The following is a 23,278-nucleotide window of genomic DNA, read 5'->3' on the forward strand; positions in this document are numbered from 1 at the left end:
GCCTGCTGACAGTTAGCTAATCTTTTATCCATGCTAGTGTCTTTCCTGTAATACCATGGGCACTTTTTTGGCTGCCTCATGTGCTGCATCTTGTCAAAGGCCTTCTGAAAATGATGTAAACTACATCCATTGACTCCTTTGTCTATCCTGCCTGTTATCTCTTAAAAGAATTCGAACATATTTGTCAGACAAGATTTCCCCTTAAGGAAACCATGCTGACTTTGGTCTATTTTATCATGTGCCTCTAAGTACCCTGAAGCCTCATCCTCAATAATGGATTTCAACATCTTCCCAATCACAGAAGTCAGGCTAACTGGCCTGTAATTTCCTTTCTTTGCCTTCCTCCCTTCATAAAGAGTAGAGTAACATTTGCAATTATCAAGTCCTCTGCAAATTTCTTTTTAAAAGGTCACTACTAATATCTCCACATTTTCTCCTCATTTAGAAAATAGTGTACAGTTGGCCCTCCTTATCCGCAGATTCTGCATGCGCGAATTTAACCAACCACGAATCACGAAAACCCAGAAGTGCTCTTCCAGCACTTGTTGTTCGAGCCTGAACAGACTTTTTTTCTTGTCATTATTCCCTAAACAATGCAGTATAACAACCATTTTACATAGTATTTACATTGTATTAGGTATTATAAATAATCTAGAGATGATTTAAAGTATATGGGAGGATGTGCGTGAGTTATCGTGCATCGGGATGGAAAAAAATCGGAGGAAGTTCTCTTACTAAGTAAGTCGGAACAGGTACATCCAGTATTATTTAGCGCCAATTAGTCAAACGTTTGTCTTAGTATATAGTATATATTGTACCTTATTATGCATATAAAACACTTAAGAACGTATGTTTCAGTGCCGGGCCTGGGAAGTTCCCGAGTTCGATCTAGTGACTGATCGCTCCCTAGTGCACTCTCCACCATGCCGGGTTGATGTGGAGGATCAAAAACCCAAAACCCAATAATTAAACCACTGCATTGTTTAGTAATAATTGTAGCTTTCATTGGGGCAGAACCTTTTTCACTTTATCCTTTAAATTAGTTCCAATCATCGACCAACGTAGCCTAACGCTTTTCCAATGACCGATGGCGTTTCACCTCTTCCCGATCGCTTTATTATTTCCACTTTATTTTCAATCGTGATTATTTTCGTGAACAGAACACTGCGCATTCAGAGCTCTGGCGCTGGGTCCTAATATCCACCGCACTGAGACAGGTTAAATAAGGTCTGGGGTTCTGCTAGGTCCTAAGGTCCACCAGATTGAGACAGGTTGAATAAGGGACTTGAGCATCTGTGAATTTTGGTATCTGCGAGGGGTCCAGGAACCAATCCCCTGCGGATAAGGAGGGCTGACTGTATGCTTTTATTCCTTCTACCAATGTGCAAGACCATGCACTTCCCTACAGTATATTTCATCTGTCACTCCTCTGCCCATTCTCTTAATCTGTCTAAGTCTTTCTGTATGTTCCCTCCTTTATCAACCCTTTATACCCCTCCACCTATCTTCATATCGTCCCCAAACTTGGCCACAAATACAGTATATGGATGTCACATGTTGGTGTTACCTCTGAATTACTTAGACCTTTCTTCAAATTCACCACCTCCCATCACAACTTGCTGCCTTTTCCTAAATATCATGCATTCCATTTAAGGTGACTATCTTTCTAAAATTTACTTTTAAACAAGTCATATTTGAAATTCTACATTATAATTGTTAATGCCAACCTGTTTTAAGGGCTGCCTTTACATTGTCAGATTGCTTGGTTAATATCCAGGGAACATCAAAGCTGATGTAGAATTAGCCTCCTTTCTACCAGTTCTATCAGCATTTCAATTGTGGGTACCACTGCCAGAAAACAACAAATTTCAAACTAAACAACATATGCCAGTGATATTAAACCTGATTCTAGTTCTGAAAGGTGAGAAACAACAGTTATTTTGAATGTCTACATCCTCACATCACTAAAAGTTCATTCATATGTACAAAAATGAAAGTCAAAAGCCTCTTAAAATTTTGGCTGTAAAATTGCTATGACTGGAATGTGGGAATATGAAAGGAATTTGTTCAAACCTAGTCATTTTTACAAGTGATTTTTCAGTATGGTTCCTCATAATAAATACAATATAAGAAATTGGAGCAGCATTGACTCATATTTAGCCATTTGAGTCTACTTCACTGTTTAGTAAGATCATGGTTCATCTGATCTTATTCCTAACTAACCTCAAATAAACTTAACTCCCCTGTTATTCAAAATCTCATAGAGCATGGGAACAGGCTTTTTCAGCTCATCATATAACCATATAACAATTACAGCACGGAAACAGGCCATCTCGGCCCTTCTAGTCCATGCCGAACGCTTACTCTCACCTAGTTCCACCGACCTGCACTCAGCCCATAACCCTTCATTCCTTTCCTGTCCATATACCTATCCAATTTTTTTAAATGATAATATCAAGCCTGCCTCTACCTCTTCTACTGGAAGCTCGTTCCACACAGCTACCACTCTCTGAGTAAAGAAGTTCCCCCTCGTGTTGCCCCTAAACTTTTGTCTCCTAACTCTCAACTCATGTCCTCTTTGAATCTCACCTACTCTCAATGGAAAAAGCCTATCCACGTCAACTCTATCTATTCCCCTCATAATTTTAAATACCTCTATCAAGTCCCCCCTCAACCTTCTACGCTCCAAAGAATAAAGACCTAACTTGTTCAACCTTTCTCTGTAACTTAGGTTCTGAAACCTAGGTAAGTTCTAGTAAATCTCCTCTGTACTCTCTCTATTTTGTTGACATCTTTCCTATAATTTGTTGACTAGAACTGTACACAATACTCCAAATTTGGCCTCACCAATGCCTTGTACAATTTTAACATTACATCCCAACTCCTATAATCAATGTTCTGATTTGTAAAGGCCCGCATACCAAAAGCTTTCTTCACCACCCTATCCACATGAGATTCCACCTTCAGGGAACTGTGCACCATTATTCCTAGATCACTCTGTTCTACTGCATTCCTCAATGCCCTACCATTTACCATGTATGTCCTATTTTGATTAGTCCTACCAAAATGTGGTACCTCACACTTAATCAGCATTAAACTCCATCTGCCATCTTTCAGCCCAGTCTTCTAACTGGCCTAAATCTCTCTGCAAGCTTTGAAAACCTATTTCATTATCCACAACGCCACCTATCTTAGTATCATCTGCATACTTGCTAATTGAATTTACCACCCCATCATCCAGATCATTAATGTATATGACAAACAACATTGGACCCAGTACAGATCCCTGAGGCACACCACTAGTCACCAGCTTCCAACCTGACAAACAGTTACGCCCCACTACTCTCAGGCATCTCCCATCCAGCCACTGTTGAATCCATTTTACTACTTCAATAACGACTCTGTTCTGCAAGATGATGTAATTCCACCAATCTTATGCCAATCATTGTATTCTCTGTGCTTCCCTTAATTCCCCACGTAATCTACCACAAACTTGCACACCAAGGGCAATTTACAGTTGCAATTAGCTTACAAACCTGCCCATGTTCTATCCATGAGAAGAAACTAGAGCATCTGGAGGAAACCTATGCAGTCGCAGGAAAAGCTGGGTATGTCCACCCAGGCAGCACCAGAGGCCAGGATTGAACCCAGTCACTATGTCAGTAACTCTACTAGCTATGCCACCGTGCCATTCCCTTTGTCTGCCTTTGCCTATTATGAGTATGGAAACTTAAAAGCTATAGTGATCTGGAATAGAAATTTTTAAAACATCCACAGCAATTTGAGAAGTGTGATGGCTCCTCTCTGAGTGTTGAGTGTTAAGTGGCTGCCACCTTATCCTATGATTAAGTCCTCTACCTTGTATAGCCCTGTCAGATTCTTGTGTGTTTTAATGTGGTTACAGCTTGGTTTTCTACAACTCCTGGTAATTCAATCTTTTTTCCATGGACCATGAAAAAACTCCCTTATTCCATTGAGTTGGAAAACTTGAGCTGCATTGTCCCTTTTTTAAAAAAAAAACAGAGGTCATGTTAGTACAAATTATTTTGGGTGGCTTAATCAAAGCCCTAGAGTGCTTGAATTTGGTACACTGCATACTTCACAAATAATCTTAGGATTTAAAAGGTTGAATGATGAGGGCATTATGGGGAGCTTGTGATGTCTTGAGTTTACATTTTTCAGGGATGGTTTTAAGTTTTTTGAAAATAACTTCCTCCTTTTGGAAAGTCTGGCAGTAGGACTATATCTACAGAATTAGAACTAAATTATTTTAGGAGAGAAATTAAGAAATGCTCTTTCAAATGTTAACGGAAATACAGAATTTGTTTCCTCTTTCCCTTAGTTAAGAGTGTAATGGTTAAATTAAATATAGCAAACAACAACAGTTGAAGTGAAGATTAGCTACGGTTTGATTAACTTGAACAGTAAATGGTTCCCAAGCAGTGACTTGGAGTTAAAGCAGATCATTCATAATAGGATGTGCTGTTTAACCCTGACTCAAATTATACATCCATATCCCCTCCCTGATTTAAAAAAAAAATTGCTACCAACCTCTGTTCCATCTTAGCCTCTGGTGGTTAAAATAAAATCTTATACTTGTCTATCTTTTGAAGCCTGACATTTCTGTGAGCATTATTGTCTTTCTGTTCCTCCACAACTTCCATAAATCTATAAAAGCTGTGTGGACTCTGCCCTGCCCTCCTATTTACCTTTTTGGACCCCTTAGTTAATAGTTCCATCATATTTGGCTCCTCTATCACCCTTTGCAATGCATCCCAGGTACCCACCACTCTGCTTTTAAAACAAAAAGCTTTCCCTACGCATCTCCTCTGAACTTCCTCTCATCTTAAATACTAGTTTACTAGTAGACAAAACAATCCGAAGAAAATGGTTCCAGCTGTCTACCCTCTCTAGGTCTTTTATAATTTTATAAACTATAACCATGTCTCCCCTCAACCTCCACCACTCCAGAGAAACCAATCCAAATTTGTCCATCCTCTCCTTATAGCACATGTTCTCTAATCCAGGTAGCATCCTGGTAAACTGTTTTGTTGCCTCTCCATTACTTGCACAGCCTTCCTATAATGGGATGATCAGAATTCAACACAAGACTCCTGAAGTAGCTGAACTGCATTTTTGGAAAGCTATTTGGGAACCCGGCTCATCTGTAAAACTTTTATCTCATTTCTCAATATTATTTTATTCTATCTTTTTCTATCCATGAAGTAGCATTCTAAATTAAGGATTCTGCAAAAGAACAACTTTTTCTGTATATCTGTAGTTCCTGTGTATATTCCATGCATTGAAAGTGCAGCACCTATTTGCAATAATTTTTATAAAGATCATATAAAAAAACAGAAATCAAATTTGGGATTTTGCAAAATCTGTAGTTTATATTTTTATCTTTTCATTTACATCTTTATTGCAGAATTTTAATAGAAATTAACTATTAAACTATTAACTATTAAAAATTAACTATTTTAATAGAAATCTGCAGATTATATTTTTATCTTTTCATTTACATCTTTATTGCAGAATTTTAATAGAAATTTTATTAAATCTACAGGTCAACTTATTATCTAAAGCTTTACAAAGTTACTTTTAATATTTGACAGAATTAGTTCCATGGCTCTGTAAGTGTCTAGATTTTAAGAATGTCTTGCACAGTAAAAATTGAGAAATAAAAGGAAGTTGAGGGAAAATTGCAATCTTAAAGACATGCTTGGCATTGAAATTTTCCAGCCTGCTATTTTATAGGGTTCCAAATTCTGCCTGTAATTGATACACTGGGCTAATCATTTGATTTTTAAACTCTTTGAAGATGGAAGTTTAAAGCACTTGACTTGCTTTGCTTCAACATGTATGTCTGTTTTAGCTATTCAGTGTAATCTATTACACACGAGATTCTGCAGATGTTCCAAATCTTGAGCAACAGAAACATAATGTTGGAGGAGCTCAGTAAGCAAATCAGAGAGTATATTTGGATCTCTTAGTAGGTACCTATTTCAGCGACTTCCCATTCTGACATGTGTGTCCATGGTCTCCCCTAATGTCACAATGAGACGAAGCTCAGGATGAAGGAACAACACCTCATATTCTGTCTGATTGTCTCCAACCTGATACCACGAACATTGATTACCCAAGCTTTCAGTCATCACACCTTCCTCTCCCCTTCTCTTTTTCTATCCCCATTCTGGTAACCCTTTCTCTCCTCCTTTTCTCATTTACCCATCACCCCTTTCCTTTTCTATGGTCCACTGTCCTCTCCTATTCTTGCTTCTCCTTCAGCCCTTTATCTTTTCCATCTATTACCACCCAGCTTCTTACTTCGTCCCGTCTCCCCAAACAACTTCCCCTTCACTTGATCTCACCTATCATTGCCTGCTTGTACTCCTTCCCCTCCTCCCACTTATTTCTGCCCCCTTCCTTTCCAGTCCTGATGAATGGTCTAAGCCCAAAACCCCTGTTTATTGCCCCTCCATAGTTACTACCTGACATTGGTGAGTTCCTCCAGCACTTTGTGCATGTCGCTCAGTGTAATCTGCGTGCACCATATTATCATAAACTGCTCTTTTGCTTAGCTTATACTGTATATAATCTCTTTGATCAGCTCTATACACTGTAGTATTCAATAAGAGTTAAAAAAAAATATGTGACAGTCCTTTGCTTACAAATGAAAAGGCACAATGCCTATTTTTGTGTGAGTACGATCAATTTTGAAGGGTTTACAGTATACTTAGCCAGATAAATTTACACCCGAATTGGAAGAGTGACCTCTGGTGTGCACTGGAGTCACTAAGCGGTTGTTTGCAACATCAAATAGTTTGCAGAAGTAATTGCTGCTCTGAAAGTGTTAAGTTTTTCATTAAGATATCATATTTGAACAGTATTGCAGCTGCTACATACTGCAATATTTTAAAAACCAAACCAATGCTTTTGAATTCTGACTTACAGATTACTTGTTGAACGGATATTTGCACAGTATATGGTGCCTCACAACTTGGAGACTACAGAAAGGATGAAGTGTTTGTATTATCTTTATGCAACCCTGGACACCAATGCTGTGAAGTATGTTTTAAAATTGTTTTAACTGAACTCCCAAGTGTATGATTCTGAATTATTCACTATTGTCTCTTTGCTTTCTTGAAAAATTAGTCAAGAGTAATGTTCTCTTTACACAAATATGCAATTATATAATACTAATTAGAGTTTAAGCATATTAAACACAGTCTTATGGCTTCAGGTATGATAATGTTTTTACCTTCATAACAAGCATTGCATGGATTGCTGAAGTATAGCACTCCAGCTGTCCTATGGAAATTAGCACTGAAGTAAAAAAGTTCTATGCTCCTTTACCTATGGATTTAACTTCCTGCTTCAGAAGCACTTAGCCATAATATAGAGTTTGTTATAACTATTGCCAGAACAATTTGGAAAACCCTGAATTATAAAAGTAGCTTAGCTATAAAATTCTTTTGACCAATTATTCATGAATGCTGTCAGCTTTCTAAAACTTGAACTAACATCATCCAACTGCATCATCTAAAATTTTCCTTTATTTAAATTGCAAATTTCGTTCTATTCAAGACACGTCAATTGTTGGAATTGTTCAGCTGTACTCAGAGCAAAGTGTTAAAATCCACAGTGAAAATGTTACGTTGTGATGATTTTACTTCCATCATCATAGGGAATTATGGGCCACTGCTCAGAAATGATAGCTACTCTGAGATTTGTTATTTTGATGTTTTTTTACATGACTCTGTAGGGGTTCATGAGAAGTCACCAGCAAGAAAGAATTCCATTTCTCTATGTACAGGATCTCCCCAGGTTACAATAGGGTACCATTCCCAAGAATAGTTTATAATCTAAACATATTGCACATTGGAAATACAGCTACCTGGCAATATATTTAAATAAAAACATAGGCTGACCAAGAACAATGTGTAATCAACCCAGGGTGTTTAACTCAACCGTTCATATTTCTCAGTAATGTCTCCTACCCAAGTTCAGGCTTCAGAAACTCCAATGGTACCACCAAGCTTTCCTGCCTAGCCCCAAGCTCCCAATGCTGTGGGTCTTTTTCTTCCTCCCCTGCCACCATTCTCACAATGGCTTCCTCTCTCCCCATCCCCCACCCTCTGACCTCATATCCTACTCCCAGCCCTGCACCACTCTCCCACCCCTGTCCTTGCCTTGTCTCCAACTCCTACCAGGTCTTTGACATTCCAACCCACCTACCCCTAGGGCAGTGCCATTATAGTCTGGCAAACTAACCCCTACCTTGCAGGGGCCAGACAGCAGCTCTCGGATACTCTCACACCTACACTGAAGCATGACCCCCACCCATCAATATACATCAGACACTACTCCTGCACTGTCACAAATGTCATCACATTCAGAGAGCTCCCCTGCACAGCCTCAAATCTATCATGCCCTAATCCTTATCTCTTAGTCAAGATATATAAACAGGGCTGTCTTTGTTCCTGCCTACACTTGTCCCTCCTCTGCAAGTTCTGCCAGCTGCTACGAGATTCCCACCAATAGCCACATTTCCTCTTCACCCCTTTCTAACTTCCAAAGTAACCACTTCCTCTGACTCTCTAGTCCACTCATGCCTCCCCCACCAATCCTTCTATAACATCCGTCACTTTCCCTGCCGTACTGAATGTCTTCTTACACCTGCCTCACCACCATCCAGGGATCTAAACAGCTCTTCAGCATGGAGCAAATATTCACATGCTCCTTCACCAGCCTCATTTATTGAATTTGCTGCTCCTGATGAGGCATCCTGTAGATTGGCAAGTACAAGTGTAGACTACAGACTGTGCATAAGTTGGGATTTCAAAACCTGGGGAGGACTGTGCCAGTCATTAATTTGGCAAGTGCTTTCTATCATATTAGAAGTGTTTGATTGCTTACACTGCTGAAAAATTAAAAATAGTTGTCACTGACAAAAAATGCACAAAACTTTATTAATAAAGGTTTGTGGTTCTCACATTTCATTACTGTTATCTAATAATTAGTCTTAGATGACAGTAGTTTGGGATTCACGATTCCTTGGTGTGTGAATAAATTTGATTTACAAAAATTTGTTCTTGCAGGTACTGTGTACTATTGCTGGGAAGTTGCCATTGTCAGTGCATGTGTAATTCTGAACTGCAGTTTAAAAATCTAGAAGCATAATTTTCTGGTATTCAGCTATATAGCCTGCTTATTTAAAATATAATTAATGTAGCATTAGGGCTACAACTTTATATTAAGGAATAGTAGTAACAGAACAAAAATTTAGTATACATGTTGTAGTAGCATAATAACTATCTAAAGATGGTAATAAATGGGGAGAAAAGTTTGATTTGGCAAATAGTGAAAAGTTCCTGAGCAGAAGCTTTTTATTATACCTTTTTGGAATCTATAGTTAGCTGATGATTTGAATGTGAAGTGGAACAAAGTCTCAAATGTTCTGCTGCAAGACATTTTCAACTCATGCACTGTGTCAGATCTTGTACTAAATACCTGCAATACCAAGACCCTCTGTCAACCTGTCACAGCTACACCACACTGCCTACTGACAATGAATTGAAGACATGGACCACTTCCTGTATTTTGAGCTCTCAGTGAAGGCAGATATCTGTGATTTTGCACATGAAAGGAAGGGGTACATAAAGATCAAGACTTCAAACTTGACACAAAACTCTCATGCTGTACCAGGCAGCGGCAATTCCTCCCATCCTATGTGTTTTCAAAACCTGGATTATATAGTGTAGATATCATGAGGCATTATTGCTGTGTCTGTAAAATTCTTCTAATGAACTGGAAGGATAAGTGAATCAAAGTCACAGGCCAGCATCCCCAGCACTGACACCCTAATTATTCTTGGTCAGCCACTTTGGTCAAAGTTGTTTACGTGTGTGGCCCCAGATTCCCAAGGTAAACACTTTATTTCAAATTCAGTCTGGGAGAAGACTATTAGTTGGTCAGAGGAAAGGATTCAACGACATCTCCAGGAACTCAAGGGCATCTCTACTTCATAACCTCCCGAAGTGGGTAAGGAACATTCAGGATGGTATTGAGAACCCTAGCCAAGCACTGAAGGCACAAAAGTCCTGTGTAAATGGCAGAAGGAGAATACCACTTCATAAGCTACTTACACATACATCCATTGGCCACTTCATGTTCTGGCTATGGAAGAGTCTGCAGTTACTTATGGAGTTTAAATGCTAGATTTCAAAAGCAAGTGTGACCTGTTAAGATCTGTGAAGATTGAGATTACAGAGAAAGTTGCTTGTGGAGTTCAAGCACCAGATTTCAAAACAGAGGCTTTGACTCAAGAGATGGAGGCTAGGTTGAGATTTCTGTCAGGTTTCTCCTCCTTTGTCTATTAGTGCCTAGCTTAGAGTAGTGCCCAGCCTAGTGTTGTGCTTTTGAAAAATGTTAGTACAGATTAGTCCCAGAAGCCCAATGGGATATGCCGAAGATTATATGGAAAGCAAAGGAAGAGATTGTTGTGCCTTTGGGGATGATCTTTGTGTCTTCAGTGGCCACAGATGCAGTTTCAGAACATTGGAAGCTAGCAAATGTTATTCCTTTGTTCAAGAAGAGTAATAGGATTAACAGTGGGAATTACAGCCCAATGAGTCTTGTGTGTGGTGTGTAAAATACTAGAGAGGGAGAAAGGATTTACAGACATTTGGAGAAGCATAGTCTGATTGCGGATAGTCAACATGGTTTTGTGAGGGGCAGGTTGTGCCTCGCAAGTTTGATTGTTTTTTTTGAGGAAGTGACAAAACAAATTAAAGGCAGAGCATTTTATGGATTTTAGTAAGGTGTTTGACAAGGTTCCCTGTGGTAAGTTTATTTGGAAAGTCATGATGTATAAGATCCATGGAAACTTGGGGACATGGATTCAAATTAGCTTGCCCACTGAAGGCAGAGGGTGGTGGTAGATAGAGCATATTCTGCCTGGAGTTTGATGAACAGTGGTCTTCCGCAGGGATCTGTTTTTGGATCCTGTTCTTTGATTTTTATAAATAACTTGGCCGAGGAAATTGAAGGGTGGGTTATTAAGTTTGCAGATGACATGAAGGTTGCTGGTGTGGATAGTATAGAAGATTGCTGTATATTGCAACAGGACATTGATTGATAGGATGCAGAGCTGGGCTCAGAAGTGACATATGGCTTTCAAGCTGGAAAAGTGTGAAGTGATACAGTTTGGAAGGTAGAACTTGAAGGCACAATGCAGGGTTAGTGGCAGGACTCTTAACACTGTTGAGGAACAGAGGGATCTTGGGGTCCACATCCATGGACCTGTCAAAATTGCAGTGCAGGGGTTATTAAGGAGGAGTATACTGTGATGGCCTTCATTAGTCAGGGGATAGGTTTCAAGAGCTGCAAGGTAATGTTGCAGCTCTATAAAGCTCTGGTTAGAGCACACTTGGAGTATTGTTCATTTCTGGTCACCTCATTATACGATGGATGTGGTGTGGAAGTTTCAGAGAAGGTGTAGAGAAGATTTACCAGGATGCTGCCTAGATTAGACAGCATGTCTCATCAGGATAGGCTGAGCAAGCTATGGCTCTTCTCTTTGGAGCAAAGGAGTTTGTAAGATGACTTGGCAAGGTGTACAAGATGATGAGAGACATTAGATAGAATAAACAGCAAGAAATTTTTTTACCCCCAGGACAGAAATGTCTAATATGGGTTGGTGGGAGGTAAAATATAAAGTGCTTGGAGAAAAATAAAGGGGTTGGATCTACACATAGGGGGTGGGTTTCTACACAGAGACTGGTAGTATGTGGAACGCACTGCCGGGGTGGTGGTAGAGGCAGGTTCGTTAGTGGCATTTAAGAGACAAGACTCTTACATAGTCACGTGGATGAAAGAAAAATGAAGGGCTCTGTGGGAGGGAAAAGTTAGATTGATCTTAGAGGAGGTTAAGATGCTGGGTGGCACAACATCATGGGCTGAAGGACCTGTACTGTTCTATGTTCCTACATTGTCCTTGTTAGCCACCTCATAGCACACAAGAGTGATGTGGAAGCAAATCATCCTCAATCTTTTAGAAGAAGTGTATTCTGTAGCTGACAAAGCCAGATTAATTAGTGAAGAGCCTGTTTTTAAAAAAATAGAAAAGACAGGAACAGCAACAGAGCCTGAGAATTTCTTCAGAAAAATTTAATGAATGGAGGATATTTTAATATAAATTAAAGAGCTTGAACGGTCACCAGGTATGATTGATAGGGAGAAATGAGTGAAACTTTTCTATGACTGGCTTTAACATTGACACTAAAGGTGACATTACTTTTGTTCCTTTTATGGCTGTGATGTGCTTATTGCACATGTAATGGAAAGTTTGAGCGAAGATCTTAAAGGATGGGAGAATTTTACAGAAGAAATTTCTCATTTTTGCCTCTGGCGATAGCAGTATGAGAATTGCCATAGTTACTTTTGAAACAGTAAATGGTAATTTCATGCAACTGGACAAGAAATAGAACAGAAGATGATAATATGAATGCCAATTTTAGTATTTCCAAGGAGATAGAGAAGGGAACAAAAATATCATATTACAGGCAGTCCCAGGGTTACGTACGAGTTCCGTTCCTGAGTCCGTCTTTAAGTCGGATTTGTATGTAAGTCAGAACAAGTACATCCGGTATTATTTAGCATCAGTTCGTCAAACGTTTGTCTTAGTATATAGTATATAGTTTACCTTTCTATGCATATAAAACACTTAAGAAATGTATGTATTCCAATAATTAAACCACTGCATAGCTTAGTAATAATTGTAGCTTTCATCGGGGCAGGGCCTTTCACATGCTCCATTATTCTCACTTTATCTGTTATCCTTTAAAATTGTTCCGATCGTTGACCAACTGTAGCATAATGCTTTTCCAATGACCGATGGCATTTTGGTTCTTTCCAAACGCTTTATTATTTCCACTTTATTTTCAATCGCGATTGCTTCCCATCAATGGAACAGAAACACTGCGGGCGGCAGGTCCCGAGCTTGCTCTTGAGGTCCGCTGGGTCCTAAGAACCACCGCACTGAGACAGGCTAAATGGGGCAAGTGGGGGCTGTGCTGGGTTTGGGTATTTGATCCTCCACAATATTCCACGTGGGTATTTAAACTGGAGGTGGCAGTGTTTTTTTTAACGAGGTCGAGTTGCGAGCTCGACATCAACCTGGCACGAATGGTACGGGAGTCACTGTATCGACATCAACCCGGCATGGGAGCGGTCTGTCACTGGATCGAACTCGAGCCCGGCGCTGATCTCACTGCGCCACCATCTGACTGGAATGGGGGGGGGGGTGGGGTCAGGGTGAATCTTACTAAGAAAAATTTAAGCTAAATACAAAGTTAAACACTCAACACAGTGTCAACGGCAACGACTTAAAATGGCGGACGGCATCGCAATCTGACTTAGAATGGCAGACAGCGTTCTCCTTCCTCGGTTTGTAAGTACGAGTTGTCTGTAAGTCGGACGTTCATAACTCGGGGACAACCTGTACAGTCGGCCCTCCTTATCCGTGCGGGATTAGTTCCTGGACCCCTCGGCAGATGCTCAGGTCCCTTATTCAATCTTTCTTAATCCGGTGGACCTTAGGACCCAGCGGAACCCCAGACCTTATTTAACCTGTCTCAGAGCGGTGAACATTAGGACCCGGCATCAGAGCTCTGAATGTGCAGTGTTTCTGTTCACAAAAGTACTCACGATCACGATTGAAAATAAAGTGGAAATAATAAAGCGATTGGAAAGAGATGAAACGCCATTGGTCATTGGAAAAACGTTAGGCTAGGTCAGTCAATGATCGGAACAATTTTAAAGGATAAAGTGAGAAAGGCTCTGCCTTGATGAAAGCTGCAATTATTACTAAGCAACGTAGTGGTTTAATTATTGGGTTTGGGGTTTTGGGTTTTTGATCCTCCACATCAACCCGCCACAGTGGAGAGCGCACTAGGGAGTGATCTGTCTCAAGTCCCGAGAACTTCCGTTCCCGAGCCTGGCGCTGAAACATACGTACTTAAATGTTTTATATGCAAAGAAAGGTAAAATATATACTATATACTAAGACAAATGTTTGACTAACTGACGCTAAATAATACTGGATGTACCTGTTCCGACTTACTTAGCAGGAGAAATACCGATTTTTTTCGATTCTGATGCACGATAACCCACGTACATCCACCTGTATACTTTAAATTATCTCTGGATTATTTATAATACCTAATACAATGTAAATGCTATGAAAAATGGTTGTTATCCTGCATTGTTTAGGGAATAATGACAAGAAAAAAAAGTCTGTACATGCTGGAACAATAAGTGCTGGAAGAGCACTTCTGGGTTTTCGCGATTCGCGGTTGGTTGAATCGCGGATAAGGAAGGCTGACTGTATAAGAAATAGGAGTGTGAGTAGGCCATCTGGCCCACCGAGCCTGCTCTGCCATTCAAGATTCAAAAACTTTATTGTTATTCTAACCGTACATCAGCACTGCAGGGCAGAATGAGATAGCGTTTCCCAGGAGCAGTGCAATCATAACATAACAAACGCAACACTAAATAATAAACATAACAATAAATAGTAAAACACAACAACCACATGTCGGTTAAAATCAAGTTATAAGTGTCCAGTGCAAGTTAAGTGTCCAAAGCAGAGTCAGGTAGAGCAGCTATTTAGCAGTCTGACTGCCTGTGGGAGGAAGCTGTTTTCTAGCCTTGTGGTTTTAGTTTTGATGCTCCTGTAACGTTTACCTGATGGCAGAAGAACAAACAGTTCATGGAGAGTGTGTGAGGGGTCTTTAATGATGTATCGTGTCTTCTGGGGGCATTGACTCTGAAAGAGGTCTTGGACAGAAGATAGGGAGACCCCAATAACCTTCTTTGCTCCTCTAACCACCCTCTGCAAGGCTTTTTTGTCGGCAGCACTGCAGCTGGAGTGCCAGGTTGTGATGCAAAAGGTCAGCATACTCTCAACCACGCCTCTGTAGAATGTAGTTAAGATGTTAGTGGGGAGTGATACTTGTTTAAGCTTCCTCAGAAAGTGCAATCTCTGCTGGGCTCATTTCACAATCCCAGTGGTATTCCTGGGCCAGGTGAGATTGTCTGAGATCTGAACCCCAAGGAACTTGATGTTTTCCACTCTCTGCACTGTGGAGCCGCTGATGCTGAGGGGTGTGTGCTCAGGCTGAGACCATCTGAAATCGATGATCATCTCCTTGGTTTTGGTGACATTAAGCATCAAGTTGTTGTCACTGCACCAGCTCTCTAGGTGTTTGACCTCCTCCCTGTACATTGTTTCATCATTTTTGCTGATGAGCCCCACCACTGCGGTATCATCAGGAAATTTAATGATCAGGTTCTCCTTGAATCTGGCTGATTCATGAGATCATGGTTGACCTGGTCATGGACTCCTCTCCACCTACCTGCCTTTTCCCCATAACCTTTGACTCCCCTACTATGCAAAAATCTATCAACCTTGTCTTAAATATATTTAATGAGGTAGCCTCCACAGCATTAGGGCAGAGAATTCCACAGATTCACCACTCTGAGAAAAGCAGTTCCTCTTCATCTCTGTCCTAAATCTACTTCCCTGAAACTTGAGCCTATGTCCCTTAGTTCTAGTCTCACTTACCAGTGGAAACAACTTTCCTGCCTCTATCCCTTTCATAATTTTATATGTTTCTATAAGATGTCTTCTCATTGTTCTGAATTCCAGCAAGTATAGTCCCAAGCAACTCAGTCTCTCATAATCTCACACCCTCGTCTCTGGAATCAACCTGCTGAAGCTCCAATTATGGTCACAATTGTTAGAATGTAATTTGTAAGTTTTACTAAAAGTCTTTGTGCTGGGTAACAACTTGATTGGATAAATTTAAGCTGTACTTTACTGAAAAGATTGTCACAGACTTGAAAGCTACCAGTGTGATTAAATACCAATAACTGATTAAAATATTTTTCTGGGGATATGGCATCACAGAAGGATATAACAAATTCCACAGTATTTCTGTAGTGGACTTGAAATTATAATGAATCCATAGGTAGTTTGAAATTGGCCACTTATGTCCTTGCTTTTTATTTCAACTTTTAACAGGGCATTAAATGAAATGTGGAAGTGTCAAAACATGCTGAGACATCATGTACGTGATTTGCTTGATTTGCACAAACAACAAAAAGTAAGTATGTTTTCCCACTCTGTGTGCAGGAAATGAGATGTAAATGCTATCTGTGATACTAGGAGACTGTGCTAATCATGAAATGAGCAATTGATTTTTTAGTATATTTTTGGCTTAAGAACTCTGGAACAGTTGAAGCTTGTCTTTGTATTAGTTCCTGAGAGGTGAAACTTAGCCATAAGTTGCAGTACTGCTATGCTAATTCTCTTTCAGTTTTGTGCTGGTTGACTTACAAATATCATAAATTTGTGCATTGTTCTGTACTTAATGCGTAAGGTTCCAATATTACACATCAGGTCATCCTTGACATTTAATAAATAGTAATTTAGATTTTTATTCATCAAAAATTTAAATTTCAGTTCCTTGAGCATTAGTGTAATGTAACTGAATTTGAAATGCCAACCAGCATTGCAGATGTTCAAGTCAAATTTATTGTCATTTAACTGTATACATCTGTACCACCAAATAAAACATTCCTCTGGATCATGGTGCACAACACAGTACATATAACTCACAACACCTAGTAATGTTACCACAAATAAATTAACAAATAATAAAATGTATTCCAGAAGATGTTTGGCATTATGGATTGGAAGGTAATGGTAGAGAATCTTCAGGAGTGTACTGTCTTTATCTTCAGGAAAATATATAAGGGTTCTGTTCCTAAGAACTATCTGTAATCTGATTATTTTTCTGTTAGTCAGGAATGTAGGGAGGGTTGATTAACATGAACATTTATTTATTGCCTTTCCCATGAAGATACAAAGATACAGAATCAGAATGTCTCACATCCAAAGGCTGTTTTTGATGGCCTTAAATTATCATTTATCAGTGCATGTAATGTTATTTGGCAAGATGTTTCACAAGTTAATAAAAGAGATTGCCTTGCCATTTTCCAATACAAATCTCTTAATAGTGCTGCATCCAGTTGTGAATTGGCAGCTGTGTTATTAACAGAAATTGGTGTCTATTTGATTATCTGGAAGGTTACATGTAAACATTTTATTTGAGGAGTGGTTGCCTTTATGAATTAACTAGCTCTACCCCTATCCCGTATGTGAAAACCTGTAACTAACTTTTTATTTGAAAACTTATTTTAAAAAATAGCATAAATTTGGATTTCTGTTAATTGTCTTTCACAACCCAGTGATCCCTCTATTTGTAATAGAATGCCACAGAGATTTACCTTTGTGATTCTTTGAAGAGCAAGTCTTATATAGAAAGAGACATAAAGTAGACTGCCATTTCTCTCTTGAGTTTAGAAAAATAAGAGCTGATCTCATTGATACGTATGACATTCATTGAGGGCTGATGGGGAGTATACAAGGATGCTGTTTCCTCTCCCTTATAATAGGGAGTCAACTGTTCAAGACCAGGTGAAATATATTTGCTCAGAACGTAGTGAATCTTTGGATTTCTCCATGCAAGAGGGCTGTAGATTATCACAGACAGTGCGGAGTGTTATTGGTTCATTTGTTGAGTATATTAAGACAGAGGTTAATGGATTTTTGCATATGAAAATAATCAGAGAATGAAGGCATATGGAGCTGCTGTAAGAAAGTGGCTTTAAGCTAAAGGATTAGTTGTGATCTGTGGAACAGGTATATGGGGCTAAATGGCTGACTCACCTTGTAACGAAATGGCTTTGACAATATTAAAAGTATATGAGATATCTCAATTTTGAGAAGTATTCTAACTAAAGTTACTGTATCAGTTGTTTATGGATGTTTGATTCCTTATCTCTGGGGATTACTTTAGACATTTTGCTCAGTTATACTTCAATGTAGCAAACATGAGGAAATCTGCAGGTGCTGGAAATTCAAGCCACACACACAAAATGCTGGTGGAAAATGAGCAGGCCAGGCAGCATCTATAAGGAGAAGCACTGTCGACGTTTTGGGCCAAGACCCTTTGTCAGGACTAACTGAAAGGAAAGATAGTAAGAGATTTGAAAGTAGGAGGGGGAGGGGAAAATGCAAAATGATAGGAGAAGACCAGAGGGGGTGGGGTGAAGCTGAGAGCCGGAAAGGTGATTGGCAAAAGGGATACAGAGCTGGAGAAGGGAAAGGATCATGGGACAAGAGGCCTAGGGAGAAAGAAAGAGGGAGGGGAGCACTAGAGGGAGATGGAGAACAGGCAGAGTGATGGACGGAAAGAGAGAAAAAAAGGAGGGGGGGAAAAACTAAATATATCAGGGATGGTGTAAGATGGGGAGGAGAGGCATTAACAGAAGTTAGAGAAGTCAATGTTCATGCCAACAGGTTGGAGGCTACTCAGCCGGTATACAAGGTGTAGTTCCTCCAATCTGAGTGTGGCTTCATCTTGACAATAGAGGAGGCCATGGATAGACATATCAGAATGGGAATGGGACGTGGAATTAAAATGTGTGGCCACTGGGAGATCCTACTTTTTCTGGCGGACAGAGTGTAGGTGTTCAGCGAAATGGTCTCCCAGTCTGCGTCGGGTCTCACCAATATATAAAAGGCCACACCGGGAGCACCGGACGCAGTATACCACACAGCCGACTCACAGGTGAAGTGTCGCCTCACCTGGAAGGACTGTCTGGGGCCCTGAATGGTGGTGAGGGAGGAAGTGTAAGGGCAGGTGTAGCACTTGTTCTGTTACTGCCCCTCCTCCCCTTCTTACCCCATCCCTGATATATTTAGTTTTCTTCCCCCCCCCTCTTTTTTTCTTTCTCTCTTTCTGCCCATCACTCTGCCTGTTCTCCATCTCCCTCTGGTGCCCCCTCCCTCTTTCTTTCTCCCTTTCTTCCTTGGCCTCTTGTCCCATGATCCTTTCCCTTCTCCAGTTCTGTATCCCTTTTGCCAATCACCTTTCTGGCTCTCAGCTTCACCCCACCCCCTCCGGTCTTCTCTAACATTTTGCATTTTCCCCTCCCCCACCTACTTTCAAATCTCTTACTATCTTTCCTTTCAGTTAGTCCTGACGAAGGTTCTCAGCCCGAAACGTCGACAGTGCTTCTCTTTATAGATGCTGCCTAGCCTGCTGTGTTCCACCAGCATTTTGTGTGTGTTGCTTATGCTTCAATGTAGATAGATAGATAGATAGATAGATAGATACTTTATTCATCCCCATGGGGAAATTCAACATTTTTTCCAATGTCCCATACACTTGTTGTAGCAAAAACTCATTACATACAATACTTAACTCAGTAATAATATGATATGCATCTAAATCACTAACTCAAAAAGCATTAATAATAGCTTTAAAAAAGTTCTTAAGTCCTGGCAGTTGAATTGTAAAGCCTAATGGCATTGGGGAGTATTGACCTCTTCATCCTGTCTGAGGAGCATTGCATCGACAGTAACCTGTCGCTGAAACTGCTTCTCTGTCTCTGGATGGTGCTATGTAGAGGATGTTCAGGGTTTTCCATAATTGACCGTAGCCTACTCAGCGCCCTTCGCTCAGCTACCGATGTTAAACTCTCCAGTACTTTGCCCACGACAGAGCCCGCCTTCCTTATCAGCTTATTAAGACGTGAGGCGTCCTTCTTCTTAATGCTTCCTCCCCAACACGCCACCACAAAGAAGAGGGCGCTCTCAACAACTGACCTATAGAACATCTTCAGCATCTCACTGCAGACATTGAATGACGCCAACCTTCTAAGGAAGTACAGTCGACTCTGTGCCTTCCTGCACAAGGCATCTGTGTTGGCAGTCCAGTCTAGCTTCTCGTCCAACTGTACTCCCAGATACTTGTAGGTCTTAACCTGCTCCACACATTCTCCATTAATGATCACTGGCTCCATATGAGGCCTAGATCTCCTAATCCCTGTTTTGTACCGCTTGAAGCCTTTAAGTTAGTTTGGAGAGAGTAAGGCGGGGAGAAAATCCTTTGAAACTACAAAAGTTGCACATACATACTTAAAAAAAAATCCTCAAATGTGTTCTATGTAAAATTAAAATACAGGGATTCCAGTTAATTGGGCCATTCATTAGTCGTGCAGCTACTTATTTGGGACAACTCTTCAAGAGCAAAAAAACTAATCTAGAAAATAGCCAGGATTCCCTTAGCTTATTTCCGACACTTGGACTTAGAATCTATGTTTCTTCAAGCATGCATTCAACTACTGTATGTTCTGAGTTTTTGCCTTACCTCAGCAGGTAACTGAAAAATCTAATGGAATACAGCCTTTTATTTCAAGGGGCATGAAGCAGAAAAACAGGAAAGACTTGTTACAAGGCTGTCATGAGACCACATCTTTTAATTCAGTGAAGGTTTACCAGGTTGATCTCAGCAATAGAGGAACTCTTGTGATAAAATGTTTGTACAAGTAGGCCTATTCTCCTCTAAATTCGAAAGAATGTGAGCATGCAAGTTTCCTTTAGTCTTGACAGTGTATGTGCTGGGGTGATGCTTTAATCATGGGAGAATTTAGGATCAAAGTGCATAGTATGAGAATAACAGGATGCCTGTTTAAGATTTGAGATGAGGAAGATTTTCTTGTTTTGAAAGGTTGTGAATTATTGAGATTCCATGTTTCAGAAACTCTGGAGGCTGAACCCGTGAATATATTCAAAACAAAGATTAGACTTTTTTAAATCAGTAAGGGAATCGAGGGTTGAATGTGGGGAAACTGGATTTGAGGAGAGCTGGATAGGTCATGATCTTATTGAATAGTGAAGCAAGCTTATTTCTGTTCCTACATTTTGTGGACTTCGTTCTATATCTTGTGGTATTGCAGTCTTCCCTATTTCTTGCCTTGTAATAAAATGAGGAATAGTTTACCCCCCCCCCCCACTAACCTCTCCTCACCTCTTGCTACATAATGGCATTTCATTAATCAGTTCTGAGTGTGCATCCCCCGCCCTTCCCACAACCTATAGATTCTACAATACCTATATTCCAATTAATGTTAGTAGTTGAAATTCTTAACTATTATTGCCCTAACATTTTTGGTTTAATTTGGTACTTCAGTCAGCTTGCGCAACTTCCATTTGATGTTCCTTTTATCATATCATCCCATCACAAAGCTCTGAAACGTTCTGTAATTACTATTGCCACAGTCCATACCTTTCTCATATACAACATGATTCTCATGTGCCAGCCTTGTACTCAAAGACATTTAAGTGCCAATTCTATTGTGTTTCAATAATAGCTAAACTATCATTCTTCCTTATGTCTACCAATGCCTCATTTCCCTTTTCACTGAACACTTTGCATTTATTTATAATAAGTTTCCCTATTACAGCAGAGATTATCTAAATTATTTATATCTCAGTGAACACATTTAGAAATAGCCACAGAACCCAAGATTGTTTCACAGCCAGAAGTTTCACCTGCCAAGCAGAGTGACTCCCCTCTGTCAGGATAGATGTTATCCCACTAGAATAAAAAAGTCATATGTCACTAGAGAGCAATACATAACATATTTAAGTTGAGTTACATCCTATGTTGAATTGGAGTTTGTACCTAAGCGGGGAGGAGTGTTGTGAATTTAATATTTTGGTAATATTTGAGTTTTAAGCATTCTTTGTTGTTTACATAATGCATTCTGTGTTATATGTAAATGTACATGAATGGCATATGTCATCATGACACCATGTCATACATTCATGCCTTGCTTGAGGTAAAAACAAAACTAAGATGTGCATTTCTGGCTCCGTGTTTTTCTTTCAATTAGTTTTATGTTTTGAATTTACAAAAACATAAGTTTCCCATTTGTTAGTTGATATTACGCAAGTATATGTTGTTTGAATAAACATTTGGTTAATTGAACTGTGTGCTTCCTTAAAAATGTGATTACTGGGCAAAAATATAGGGGTTTGATTGTTCAATATGTTGTAATTGTATGTGTAAATGTATTAATTTTTTATCTTTAAATTCCAGTCTGATCCCACTGATAAAGCCATATTCTCAAAAGTGATGATCATTGCCAGTAAGTATTTATACTTGCATGTTTTTTGCAACCCTTTTACTTGAATTGCATACTATTAATTGGATGTAATGAATATAATGAGAAACTGTAAGATACAACAGCAAGGATGAACAGTACAATTATTGCAGTAGCAAATGTGATTAAAATACGATTTTGTTGTCAGAAAACTTGCCCGATCCAGGAAAAGCCCAAGACTTCATGAAGAAATTTGATCAATTTTTGGAAGAGGATGAACGAATTAGATCTCAACTGGATGTGCTTGTTAGTCCAAACTGTACCTGCAAGCAAGCAGAAGGATGTGTGGTAATTGCAAAATCATGCTATATTAAAGTTCATTGACAGTACATGAAAATGCAATCCTATTGTTTAATATATTTCTTTTTAATTTTTGTACAGCGTGAAATTACCCGAAAATTAAGTAACCCTAAACAACCTACAAACCCATTTTTGGAAATGGTGAAGTTTCTCCTAGAGAGGATAGCACCTGTCCATATAGACACTGAATCCATTAGGTATGAATTTTACAGAAGTAATAGCGAAAAGTCTGATTATTTTGACACTATGATTCTTGAGCACATATTGTGTGTTACATGGAATCCAGGATTTATTTTTATTATTTAAGCTGTGATACAAGTTTTAACCAATTTTTCATAATATGATAAATTTACTGAATGTTGAGCATGAAATAGCCAAATAATGTCGAAATATTTAAATGCCTGCTGTATATGTTTGAGAAAGAAGAGGTCAGTGGAATCTGATAGACCATAAATATCTAAAGAAGCCTTTAAAGGGGCTTGTGTAGTGCATGAATTATCAGAATGATTGCTTATGCCAAATATTTTATTTCTTGTCAAACATGCCAGTTAAGTGAGCAGTCAAGGTCTGAGATTTTAAAAACTTAGAAGTTCACAGATTGAATTCTGTACCATTGATGTTGACATTTCTTAATTTCTTAATCCATGTCAGACCAAAACTTTACTGCTTTATGTTATACATCTAACTAATAAGATACAGCATCAAAGGAAGACATTTCGCTTTTAGTGATTAGACAAGCTTTTTAGTTAAACTATCCAATTTATTACATTTCTTTCTGTACAGCCCTGTAGATAGTTTAGTTTCTCTTCAATTTTCATCGCTGTTGTAGAATTATTTTCCACCTCTTAAAAGCAAAATATCTCAAATTACAACTTGATACATTAATTATTTTGCT

At 39.3% G+C, this 23,278-nt stretch overlaps 1 protein-coding gene across 5 annotated transcripts in view; it reads left to right on the top strand.

Moving 5' to 3' along the window:
* Positions 1-23,278, top strand: part of pds5b (PDS5 cohesin associated factor B) — a 278,218-nt gene that overhangs the window by 164,105 nt on the left and 90,835 nt on the right. For all 5 annotated transcript variants that reach the window (XM_073043864.1, XM_073043867.1, XM_073043862.1 and 2 more), the window contains 5 exons: positions 6,955-7,068; positions 16,088-16,169; positions 22,020-22,068; positions 22,232-22,371; positions 22,465-22,580. In XM_073043864.1, the coding sequence (XP_072899965.1) occupies positions 6,955-7,068; positions 16,088-16,169; positions 22,020-22,068; positions 22,232-22,371; positions 22,465-22,580 (501 nt within the window). The remainder of the gene's footprint in view (positions 1-6,954; positions 7,069-16,087; positions 16,170-22,019; positions 22,069-22,231; positions 22,372-22,464; positions 22,581-23,278) is intronic.

The sequence above is a fragment of the Hemitrygon akajei genome, chromosome 4 (genome assembly GCF_048418815.1).
Source record: "Hemitrygon akajei chromosome 4, sHemAka1.3, whole genome shotgun sequence".
NCBI classification, from domain to species: domain Eukaryota; kingdom Metazoa; phylum Chordata; class Chondrichthyes; order Myliobatiformes; family Dasyatidae; genus Hemitrygon; species Hemitrygon akajei.